General features: G+C 36.7%; 1 protein-coding gene across 2 annotated transcripts in view; it reads right to left on the reverse strand.

Annotated features, from left to right (window-relative positions):
* The window catches only part of LOC150099803 (uncharacterized), a 159,779-nt gene that overhangs the window by 43,086 nt on the left and 103,909 nt on the right, over positions 1-12,784 (reverse strand). For both annotated transcript variants that reach the window (XM_090403391.1, XM_090403390.1), the window contains exons 11-12: positions 6,911-7,074; positions 1,876-2,515 (exon numbers count right to left, since the gene is read on the reverse strand). In XM_090403391.1, coding sequence (XP_090259517.1) covers positions 1,876-2,515; positions 6,911-7,074 — 804 coding nt within the window. The remainder of the gene's footprint in view (positions 1-1,875; positions 2,516-6,910; positions 7,075-12,784) is intronic.

Raw genomic sequence — 12,784 nt, forward strand, 5'->3', positions numbered from 1 at the left:
CATTTTTTTATAATTTAAAATTTTTTTTTAATTTTAACTAAACCAGATTACTCTGCAGTGACAAGCTCAACCTAACATCCATGGATAGAGTATTGCATATTGTTATTATACAGTAATATTTTCAAGCTATTTGCAATTTCTAAAACTGTTTGTCTTCACGTAAACAGCTGCATAGTTCTCCGTTCAGCAACCTATTGTTATTACTATCATTACTGTATAACTGTTGATTCATGAATAAACAAATTATTACTGATGAATGAAGGAACTGAACGAGAGTAGGATTAATCTAATGAACTCCATCCGGGAGTGAAGAAGAAGAAGAGATGCATAAAGGAAAAGTGAGATACCTTTTGCAAGTATGAATATTTGAAGAGTATGGAACAAGTAGTATGGAACGAGAGTGTATGAACTTAAAGAATCGCAAAAGTAGAGTGAGAAATTGAAGGTGTAAGTGTGTTGCCAAGTATGGTAGAAATGAATTGTAAGTGAATGTGCAATTCTTAGATGTACATGGAGTGAATTTGTTGGACAAAAAAGTTTGAAGGCGAGGAGCTTTAAGCATTGATCATTATGATTAGATGAAAAATTATTGGCATTAGTAAGACATGATTTACTTAGGAGAATGTAATTAAAACGATCAAGTGTAAAAGATAAAAAGTGGAGGTTTGTCAGGAAGACAGTAGCACGATTATGAGCAGAGGCAACACATTTTATGCCATCTAGTTTAAGACAATGGTCAGAAAGATAAAATATATAATTGGTTGCTGCTATAGGCTGGGGGATACAAAGGATACTTATAAAAAAAGATCAGTTATGGTAGAATAACTGTAGATGATAACGAAAACCCATCATTTTGCAAGGATGTATTCCAGGTGGAGGTAACGCAGTGACTTGTACCAGTTGAACTTGAGGCACTTAGGCTATCTCTCAATCGGGATACGAATACAACCCAGAGATTAGAATGGATATTGGTTCGTGTGTTGGGGAATGCAAAAGAATTAGCACTCAATTTGAAAAGCTTATTTAATTTAGGTCTCAGCACAGTCAATAAGAGTGCTGAGACCTAAATAAGAGCGGATTCAAAATGCCTTTAAAAATAAGAGAGAAATGACGTCCAACGCCTAAGCCTGTGCAAAGGGACAGTTTTATATGATTGATGCATGAGATCGATAAGGTTCGTCCTTGAAAGTTAAGTAAAAATGCAGTTAGCAGGAATATGAAGACTAAACTTTTTTCTGTGAATGTGGTGAATAAATGGAATGCATTACTGGAAATGGTTGCAAGTGCATTATCAGTGAAGGAACTCAAAGAGAAATATGAAAATCACTGGGAGTGAATAATGGTTACTGTGGTACTCTTGCAATGAGTCTTTGAACTCTTTGGAGTTGTTTAAATAATAACAATAATAGTAATAAAAGGACACCAGATCCTGTAAGCTGTTGACACTCACACGCACGCGAGTAGTTGAGTCCATGTGTGCATGCTCTTTGCATCATGAGAAATACTATATATTTCTTGCATATTATCCTTTCTTATTATGTTAACTCTTTAATTACGTAACTAACTAATTACGAATAATTTGAGTTATTAGGTCACAGCCAGCGGCTGTGACCTAATAACTCTTTTAAGAATATTTTTATGCTATTCCGTTCATTTCTCTACTCCCATTATAAAGCCAACTGACTATAAAACATTTTCACTCGGAGGAGTCCGTATTTTGCGTGAAACTCCTGTCCTTGACCTTTTTCATATGTATTCGTCAGTCAGCTGTTATTATAACCATTTATTTTATACCTAACTTAAATTCAAAATAACAGTTTATAACATTCGTAAACAATACATTAAGTATCTGCTAAGTGCAAAATGAAACCTTACCTTTCATATTTGCTGCATCGTTAATTTTGTTGACTCTTGAAGAATAATCATTGTTGAATGTTTTGCTAGGATTTCCATTATTTCTTCTTGTAGCATAAAGCAGTTTCGCTCCATTGCGAATGCGCCTGGAATTTGATTTGTGCATGCGGTTGAGGAACGAATATTTATTTATTATATTTCTACTCCTAACAATACTTGGCGGTGTCTCTGTTCGATGATATCTATATCGCTTGAGAGGGAACGCAGAATCGAACTTAATTTCATATGGCGACAAGTTGTACTCTGTTTCCATATTTTGTGGTTCTTTGGGATGCACATAGCTGTAATAATCAGGAATGTTAATACTTCTTCCTTCCTTCATGTTTATAATTCTATTTTTTCCTGGAAGTACACCTGGTTCTATACGGTCATGAAATCTGCGAGGCATATATCTGTTTAAAGCGAAATGACTGCCACCATTTATTTCTGCAGTATGAGATGAACTCTGAGAATTCTTAATATACATCTGATTATGGTGTTCAGGTTGCTTTCCTCTATTTTTTGGATGATCAAGCTGAGATAAATATTTGGGATCATGCTGATTGTCTTTCTTTATCCAGTATTCATAATAAACTTCAGGAAGCTGACCACTCCCAAAAACCTAGAATTAAATAAACAGCCACATAAAGTACATTATTTGGCATTTTGGTATATTAAACGCTACATTAAATAAAGAGATATTTTCATTTCGATTACTATGACCACTATAGGAATATACTGCTAGTCTGCATCAGCAGTAATCATGAAAATTTTCAATTATTTCCATAATCCCACAGTCAGTTCCACAAAAATCTGTTGTGCAATCACGTAAGCTGATTGGAGAGCTAACTGCAGCCAGCGGTCTTAATTTTCATTTCAGAGTAACCAGAAATATGATTCACTTACGAGCGTGGTCTGAAAAGTTCTTGGCCTAACAATGAAAAAACGAATTTATAATATCAAAATTATTTTTATTTTTCATTGTTAGGCCAAGAACTTTTCAGACCACCCTCGTAAGTGAATCATCGTTGGAGCATCGCTGGAATAAATGTATTAGTTTTAATCTCCCTTAAAACTAATACATTTATTCCAGCGATGCTCCAGCGCCATTATCCCATCCCTGTAGTGGTTCTCAGTAAGATCTGCAAAATACCCCTCTACAGTTGCAACACCTCTTGATTTGAAGAATGCTGACCAGTGAGGAAAAGTTTTAATTTGGGAAAGAGATAGAAATCAGAGGGAGCCAAATCTGGGGAATAGGGTGGATGTTTCAAAAACTCATAGTGCAGATCCCTTAATTTTCGCATTGCCAAAACACCTTTGTGGGCAGGTGCATGGTGCATTGTCCTGATGAAAGATGATTTTTTCTTCTGCAAACCGGGTCTTTTCTCACGAATTATTTCTTCTAGTCTGTTTAAAAGATCGGAATAATATTACCCGGTTATTGTTTTATCCATTTCAAGATAATTACTGAACAAAATGCCTTTAACATCCCAAAACACCGATGCCATGACCTTTCCTGCTGATGGAATCGACTTTGTCTTCTTTGGCGCTGAACAACCGGCTTTGTTGACTGCTGTTTGGATGGTGTGTAATGGTGAATTCAAGTCTCATCCATAATAATAAATCGACGCACAAAATCAGTTTTATTCTTGTTAAAACGCTCCAAGCACTGTTCGGAGATTTTCATGCGAGTGCTTTTTTGATCTGCTGTGAGCAAGCACGACACCCATCTTGCGCAAAGCTTTTTCATTTTCAATTCTTCATGCAAAATATATCCTACACTTTCTTTTGAAATGCCTATAGTCTTTGCAATTTCATGCACTTTGACACGCCGGTTATCCAATAACATGTCGTGCACTTGATCAATGATTTCTGGTGTTTTACACTTTTTGGACGTCCTTCACGTGGATCATCTTCAAGGCTGGTACGGCCACGTTTAAACTAAACAGCCCATTTCTTAATTGTCGAAAACAAAGGAGAAGAGTTCCCATAAACTTTTATGAACTTCTAATGAATTTCTTTTGGTTTTAAACCTTCTTTTACAAAGAATTTATAACTGCACTATACTTAATTTTATCCATTTCAAGGGGTATATATACAGACAACGCTTTTGCTTCATACAGCTGTATGAAATAAACTACTTGATAGAATGGTTTGCAATTTAGATGCTTATGACAGATGTACCAACATCTGTCATAAGCATCTAAATTTTGGTCGAGGGCGAGAACTTTTCAGACCACCCTCGTACCAAAGTAGTCCAGTCGAACTAATTTTACAGTAAGACAGGGGATTAATAAAAATAATTGTGATAATCCACAAGAAGATATTATTTTATGCAATAAAATTGACATACTAATGTCAATTTTACACACGCTCATCTCTCTCTCTCTCTCTCTCTCTCTCTCACACACACACACACACACACACACACACACACACACACACACACACACACACACACACACACACACACACACACACACACACACACACACACACACACACACACGTGCAGGGCCAGATCCAGATTTTCAAATTTATTAATATACGGGACGTCCAGAAAGTAAGTCCCATTTTTAAATATTTTCACTATAGCGCTGCGCATGCGTACTGAGTTTTTTTTATTCATTATCAAGGCGTTAGTGCCATTTTCAGGCACCAGCGCCTGAAAATGGCACCAACTGGCATTTGCGTACGCAAATGCCAGTTGGTGCCATCTGGCAATTTGCCAGATGCCAAACACCATCTGGCAATGCGTACTCTTCTTGGTGTGTGTTTATAATGTCTAAGAAAATCGAATCGCCCGCCGCATGTAAAATCGATGCACATATTGCCAAACCCTTAAGAAACTGCGTCGTGCGATCCAGAATAAACGACGTGACATGCTTACCAGGGGCGTTGTTTTGATTCATGATAACGCCTCCCACACACGGCCGGCGTAACACAACAACTTCTCGCATCTTTGGCTGGGAACAAATCCATCATTCCCCATATAGTCCTGACCACGCGCCAAGCGACTTTCACCTGTTCAAACATCTGAAATCTTTCCTTGGTGGCCGGCAGTTTCAAGACCACGACAAGGTCAAAGAAGTAGCCAATATGTGGTTTGCGTCACAGGCGGCAACCTTCTACGACGAAGGTATACAACTCTTGGTGCCCCGTTATGATAAGTGCCTGAACAATGGCGGAAATTATGTAGAAAAGTAGTGAAAGATGTCTACTTTAAATTTCCAATATATTTTTTTTGTAAGTATATTTTTATTTCTCTGACAGCCCATCGGAACTCACTTTCTGGACGTCCCTCGTACATTAACTATAATTATGAAACTTTATAATAATTTCTAATCCTCTTTATCATAATGCTTTACACTGAAATATCAATTAGTCATTCCAACTTTTCTTAAAAAGTTATCTTCATTATCAATTTCTTAATGATTAGTAGCTTTGTTTTATTACATTAGTTAAATATAGCTATTTTTCGAATCTTGTGCATCTCATGACAACTTCCATGCTGATGGCCTGCAGAAGAAAGACCTAAGTTCTAATCACCTCCTAGAGTAATTTTTCTCCCTAGGCCTTTTATTAGCCGATTCCAGAATTAGTTACTGTTTGACACAGGTAGGTAAATTTTATTTTTCTACAGGACAGTCAGATTTTTAATCCACCATCCTCCACCTCCTCTAAGATATCCCCACTAATAAGACACTGTGCATTTTATCTATGCTTCCCAAACTTTAAAACCTTACACTTTGCTAAGTTGAACTCGCAGCCACATTCAGAAAGGCTATTTTTCAAGGCTACAACATCCATTCTACTCTCATAATTCTTCCCAACTTTGCATCATCTGCAACAACTGTATATCACCATTCAAGTCCTCTCTCACATCATTCACATACAAATGAAACAGCGCTGGCCCCCAAACACACCCTTGGGGCATACCACTAGTGACTTTCCTCTTCTGGGATATCGCTCCCCCATCCATAACTTGCTGATACCTATCAGACAGCTAGTCTCCAAGTCCCATCTGTTCCAGTTTAAATATATACTTGGTAGATTGCTAAAACACGATTCTCCTTTAGCAGTCCATCAACCTAGTTCTGAATTCTCTTTATCACTACTCTCTAACACTTTTACCACAACTTCAGACAAACAGATTGGCCTCTAATTCGAAGCATTAGTCTTATTGCCTTTATGAAGCAGAACAATTTTGCCTTCTTGACTCCTTTTTCGACTCTTTCGAACTTGGGCAAATCTAAGACATGTTAAAGAGCTGACTTAAAGCTGTTGTTAACTCTCTGGAACATTAAAAGTTAATCTTTAATGTACAACTCTGTTATGCAAAAACAATTTGTAATCAAAAATACGAGTGGTGATAAATGGATATGCGTGCATTTTGTAAAGAATTTTGTCTAAATACTCTAAGCCAGGTGTGGTAAATAGATATGCATGTATGCATTTTATATAATATCTTATTTAAATAGTCTAAGCCAGGGATGGGCAAACGTTTTGTTTGTTCAAAAATCAAACGTAAAAGTGCTCGTAGAGCGACCTGCAAACAGGTCACACCATGCACAATTTTACCTTAATCTGGTGACATAAAAAAGTGCTGGTGTTGTTTCTTAGGCATCAAAAACGTTTCGCTTATATTCTCCAGTTTAATCCAATTATATACGCTCTAGTCCGTGTGGATTCAACCATAACTTTGCACTTTAACGTAGTGGCATTCTGTTTCATTTTATTTTATTTATTTATTATTTTATTTTAAATAACTTGTTCAGGAAGCATAAATGTTACTGACAACGCTCTTGTTATGGATTTGGAAAATATGAGCAAAAGAAGCTAATGAAGATAGTATTCGGATGGCGTAGTAATACGTTACCCACCTCTGGTCTAGTTTAATGGCCATTCATTGATATGTAATGGGCATTAAACTAAAATTAGAGAATGGAGACATTCTGTAATTTTTTTCTGATTATTTGCATGATGACTATATAGGAAGTAATACAATATTTACCAAGACATGTAGAAGTTGTGTTGTTGGACCAGAAATTGAGAAACTCTCATTATTATCCCATGTTCTTTTATATGTTATATTAAAACTGTCTGTTCGATAATCACCTGGCTGATCAACTCGCCACTGTCCAGAGATGATAAACTGACCTTGTTGATCCATGAGAGCTAAAAATAAAAAGAAAGTAAAACAAAAAGCAATTAGCTAAGGAAACTTTATCATTATTTTCTAATAAAAGTTTATGATTTTTTGAAGAAAGGTTATTCAAATTTACTAAAGAAAAGTTATTATCATTTACTAAATAATAATTATTAAGAAATAAACAACAAATCTAATGCGTTTTAATTACCAGAGTTTGCTGTCAGTTTCACAGTCATTACCGATAGCTGAGTTTCTAGCTAACAGTGATTTCTACTTACGAGTGACGAGAGTATGGCAGATAACTGCTGCCATTATCGAGTTCTTAATCTTTATTACTGTCTAAAAAAAATGTGAGTTCTACGGTAGATTTTCAGAGTTGCTGTTAGAAAATACCCTACTTGCTTGCTTGCTGATAGCTCCACTCCGACTAGAGTCGGACTTTAGAATGGAACGTTGACATTCTTGCTTCTGTGCCATGGATAACTTTTAATTATAATTCACTTCTTTATTCACTATCTTTATTACTATATAAATATGATTACTGATTAATTGCTTTGTTAGTTGGCATATGCATTTTAATATACCCAGTTTAAAATACATGTCAAATAATAAGCAGTAATTATATTCAATAGAGCTTCCGTAGCTCAATCGGTATAGACGAAGCCCTTTGGTCGGAAAGACCTGGGTTCAATGGGAAAGAACCTCAATGGTTCGTGAAAAGCTTAAGACAAGACAATTATGTATGACATTGCAAATATATGTATACCCCGAGTTTCCGGGAGGGAACTTGCACCTTTACACCTCCGCATGAGAGTTATCAATTTATAATAACTGCATGTAAAAGTAATAAATAAAACGCATCGCATCATATGAAGATCAGTTTTTTTTCTCCCCCACTCTCTTGCCATTTAGGATAAGATAGATTACTGAGCTGGCGATCCCTTAAAGATAGTTCTTCAAATATTGTTCTTCTTTTTGAGACGTTTTACCTTCACTGTCAAGCTGTGACGATAGTTATTTCTATCAATACTTTTGTTGAAAGTTAATTGATACTGTCTGTCTAATGATCTTATCCCTATTCCTTTTACACACTGCATCATCCATTTTCATAAACTGGTTTTAAGCCTTTCACAAATTCTAATGTATCAGACTGAATCTTCGTAATTTCATCTTGTAGCATGCATATAAATGGAAGAAATATGTTTCTATCACAAGGTCTTTACTTTTCGTTTATTATATCTTCAATAGTCACATACTCTATGTTATTCCTATACAAGTTATAGCTACCACGGTACGAATGTACTATAGGTTTACTAATAATCTTTCGTGGGTGGGAACCACATAAAAAATAATTTATAATGAGTGAATCTTGACAATTTTGAGTGTCTTGATTCATCAGAGACTGAGATTGTCTCTTTCGAATATTGTCATAATGCGCCTTGGACGATAGCTAATCAATAACAATCTAGTTCTAGGAGTCATCTAATATCAGGTTGTGTTAGACAAGGAGTACTAGGTTGCCACTTATAATAATGAAATGTATACTATAAAATGTTTTTGATGCTAAATTCCTATGGTTTGTATAATCCATATTTTCTACATATTATCTAGTAATTCATGGTCATCATTCGTCTGTTCTCAATGGAATTGTCCGCGCAGTTAGCCTAGTGGCTTTGCGCTTTGCAACCATATGCCTGGGGAAGGAGTGTCCCAGGTTCGATTCCCGTCGAAGACGTGAGGAACTTAATAAATTTAGTTTAATCCTTTATCCAAGTGTGAGCAAACAAAGTTTGCGCCTGAAAGTATCTTCAGGATTGGGGTAAGGTGGTACAACACCAGTGCACTCCTTGCAAAGGTGGAGCAAGCTACCAACACTCCTATCTCAGTATCTCCCATAATGCAAAACACATCTCCTTGCAGATATGTCTAATGTTATGCATTAAGGGAAGGGCCACAACCCAGACTAGTTTCGACCTTTACTGAGGTCCCTTCAGTGGGAGCCAGGCCCAAGTGGAGATACCAGGCAGAAGCATTAGCAGGTCATCACTACCTGTAGGAGTTGCCAAATGGTGTGCCACCCTTTTTTAATAAATTACTGTGGATTCAGAGAAAGATGTTGAAAGTTTATTTTTCACTTGGTTAGAGTATAATAAATTTAGTTTAATCCTTTATCCAAGTTGCTCCACCTTTGCAAGGAGTTTTCTGGTGTTGTACCACCTTACCCCAGTCCCGAAGATACTTTCAGGCGCAAACTTTGTTTGCTCACACTTGGATAAAGGATTAAACTAAATTTATTATACTCTAACCAAGTGAAAAATAAACTTTCAACATCTTTCTCTAAATCCAGAGTAATTTATTAAAAAAGGGTGGCACACCATTTGGCAACTCCTACAGGTAGTGATGACCTGCTAATGCTTCTGCCTGGTATCTCCACTTGGGCCTGGCTCCCACTGAAGGGACCTCAATAAAGGTCGAAACTAGTCTGGGTTGTGGCCCTTCCCTTAATGCATAACATTAGACATATCTGCAAGGAGATGTGTTTTGCATTATGGGAGATACTGAGATAGGAGTGTTGGTAGCTTGCTCCACCTTTGCAAGGAGTGCACTGGTGTTGTACCACCTTACCCCAGTCCTGAAGATACTTTCAGGCGCAAACTTTGTTTGCTCACACTTGGATAAAGGATTAAACTAAATTTATTATACTCTAACCAAGTGAAAAATAAACTTTCAACGTGAGGAACTTGAGGATCTTCCTCAGGCATAGCCAAGTTAGCTGGTCTCGGGTGCGGGCAGTAGGTTTTTTTCCGCCAGTTTATTTGGCGTTTTACGTCCCGCAAACCGGCCCCGGGAACATACCCTTCTACAGCCAAAAATATATCCCCCCCCCCACCCAGAGGCGAACTAGGCGACAGGTCGGTTGGGAGTGGTACTAACAAGTAGTCGCATCTAAGTAACATGCGGACCCTTCATAGGAAGCGGGAATAACGCGTAGTGAAAGAAGAAGATTCGTCTGTTCTCAATGAAAAAAGACAAATACAAATTGAATGTTTTTAATACATATATTGTGCAAGAGTAAAAGCCTACATTTTTTAACTCCGCAGAAAAAACCGACCTGTAATAACGAGAGCATGTTATAAATTTGTGACACTTAAAGTGGATTTGTTTTATGTTTACTGGAGAGCATATGTACCCTCCTCATAAATGACTTAATTTTAATTTAGGATCAGTGCCCATCTGAGATATTAGATGTTATCTAATATACAGACTCAGATATCGGTATGGTCTACGTTTTGCTTGTGTTGTGAGGTTTATCGGTCTATTTTGTTGGAAGAGATCCATCCCGTTGAAACCTGAGATTGTACCCTCACTTGAAAGGGAGGAGGAACCTCCTTAAAATATTCTCCCTTAATGCTATACTTTTCATGAGACTTTTCAAAGAAAAACTCTGTCTGTGCAGAGTTTTTCTTTGAAAAACTCTGCTTTTCTCTCTACAGAGCACATCAAATAAAAGTAATCAGATAAAAGCGAATCAAGTATAGTAATCAGACTATCTGCTCATGAGTAAGAACTTTATCATGTGTTTCATGGCGTTTGAATAGCTTACAATTGAGAGCAGATTTAGGAATGTGCGCGTTTATGGGGAATCTCCAATAGATAATAACTAGTGATTCAGATAATTTTAAATAATTAAAAAAATATATTTTAAAGAAGAAACTCCGGTTAAACCAAGGTCTTCTGAACAATGAGCGACTATAAAATTTTGTGTTTGCTCCCCAAAAGATTCATAGTTTGTATATATATATATGGCCATTCAATCCTTTGTGTGTGTGTGTGTGTGTGTGTGTGTGTGTGTGTGTGTGTGTGTGTGTGTGTGTGTGTGTGTGTGTGTGTGTGTGTGTGTGTGTGTGTGTGTGTGTGTGTGTAGACTGTCTATTGTTCATCCTTTTGTACAAAAGGATAAAGTTGTGGGTCAGTCATTTTAAAAACTTGCTATAGAAAAAAACTGACAGATATCTATTTAGTTACTTCAGAATTAGTTTAAAAATAAAGCAGATGAAGTTTATAATTTTTATTTTTTATTTTTTTGAAGTCACATATATATTTCTCTTAGTAGAGTAACTGGATAGGAACAGGATTCCTTTGTTATTTTATTTCTTCAGAAAATTGCGTCCCCCCTTATTCTGAACCACTTATACATTATTCTTATCACTAGGAACGAATTAAGGATTCTTTTGCTCTTAGGCCACGAAATAAATACCACCCGCATTAACGTTTTGGCCTTAGACATGAAATATGTCACCCATATTAAGTTCTCTGGGTGTTATATAATATATAATAATCACACATCTTTACTACATCCTTACAGCACGTGACTAAAGTATGAAGTGAATAAGAAACTAAAGTGATTGTAATTGGATGAGCTCAAAACAGATGCACTCATTCATGAACAAGACATTACTACCCAGCTTATTTCTGGCCAACCAGACTGCACAGTTGTCCGGAAATAGGCCAGTGGGCACTATATCCTGGTATGAGGGATTGTTCTCATGGACATCATTAGGTTCTCTCATCCCCACCGAACACAGTTTGACCGCTAATCCTTACCAAGGATTGTTATGTACCAGGTATTGCTCTATATGGTGATCATGATGTGGCCCGATGGATCTGGCTTGCATTGCAAGCGTTGTTCGAAGAATGCGTCCAAGTTATTCGTGTACTCCCCTGGCGATCTAATTCTTCTGATTTGAATCCCATCGAACATTTGTGGGATCGTGTGGAACGCGGCATCCGCCTGTCAACGCTAATGCTTGGCTTGGTAGCTGACCTCGTTACGTTGTTTTGTCTATTTGATCCCAATAGTCAATGCCAGGTGAGGTGCAAGCAGTTATCTCCAAAGAAGGCTCAGCAAACTACTGGGTAGGTGGTCATAGTGTTTTGGCTCATGAGTGAACATTGACAGTGATTTGTTAATTATGACAACTGAGCACCCCTGCGCATCTCGAAAAGCAAGGAATATAACAAAAAACGTTTCTATAGACAGTGATTCACAATTAATTAAAGAATACGAGTTGCAGCAGTTGGTAAAACCTTTGTCGATTTTGGACTTCTCAACCATGATTGTAATTTTTAGATGAATTGTGCATTTTTGGCGAATTTCATTTCAATCAGTTGCTTTTGATTGAAATGCAATTCAATTATCTATCTTGTTGAATGAATTGTGTTTTTTAGGCGAATTGAATTTTGATCGGTTGCGTTGTTGATTATTTATGGTTCAGTTAATTGCTTTTTTAGTAAATTGCTGTTCGATTAATTGCTGTTATCGATTATTTGTTATTCAGTGAATTGCGTTTTTGATTAATTCTTGTTCGATTAATTTATTTTTTGTTTTAATTGTTTTTGGTGAATTTTCTGCATATCATTGCAGGTAGCATCCGTGTTTATAAAAATATCCTTACTATTCCCCGTACATCCCCCTCATCCCTTTGTGTGTTTTTTTCCTTCATTTCTCTCACTTCCATACCCTCTTCTTTTCATACTTTAACGATCTCCTTGTTCAACCATGAGATTCAAAACTACTCACTAAAAGCTTCCGCGGAATGCACCTCCAGGTGGATCCTAATAGAGTACAATCTTCTATAACTCTTTCACTAAATTTTAAATATAAGTTAGAGGAAGGGTTATAATTACAAGACTTCACTAATATGAGCATTCCACAAATATCTGGCTTCTATCTAT

The sequence above is a fragment of the Typopeltis vanoorti genome, chromosome 14 (assembly GCF_054136105.1).
Source record: "Typopeltis vanoorti isolate ZY-2024b chromosome 14, IOZ_Tvanoo_1.0, whole genome shotgun sequence".
NCBI classification, from domain to species: Eukaryota; Metazoa; Arthropoda; class Arachnida; order Uropygi; family Thelyphonidae; genus Typopeltis; species Typopeltis vanoorti.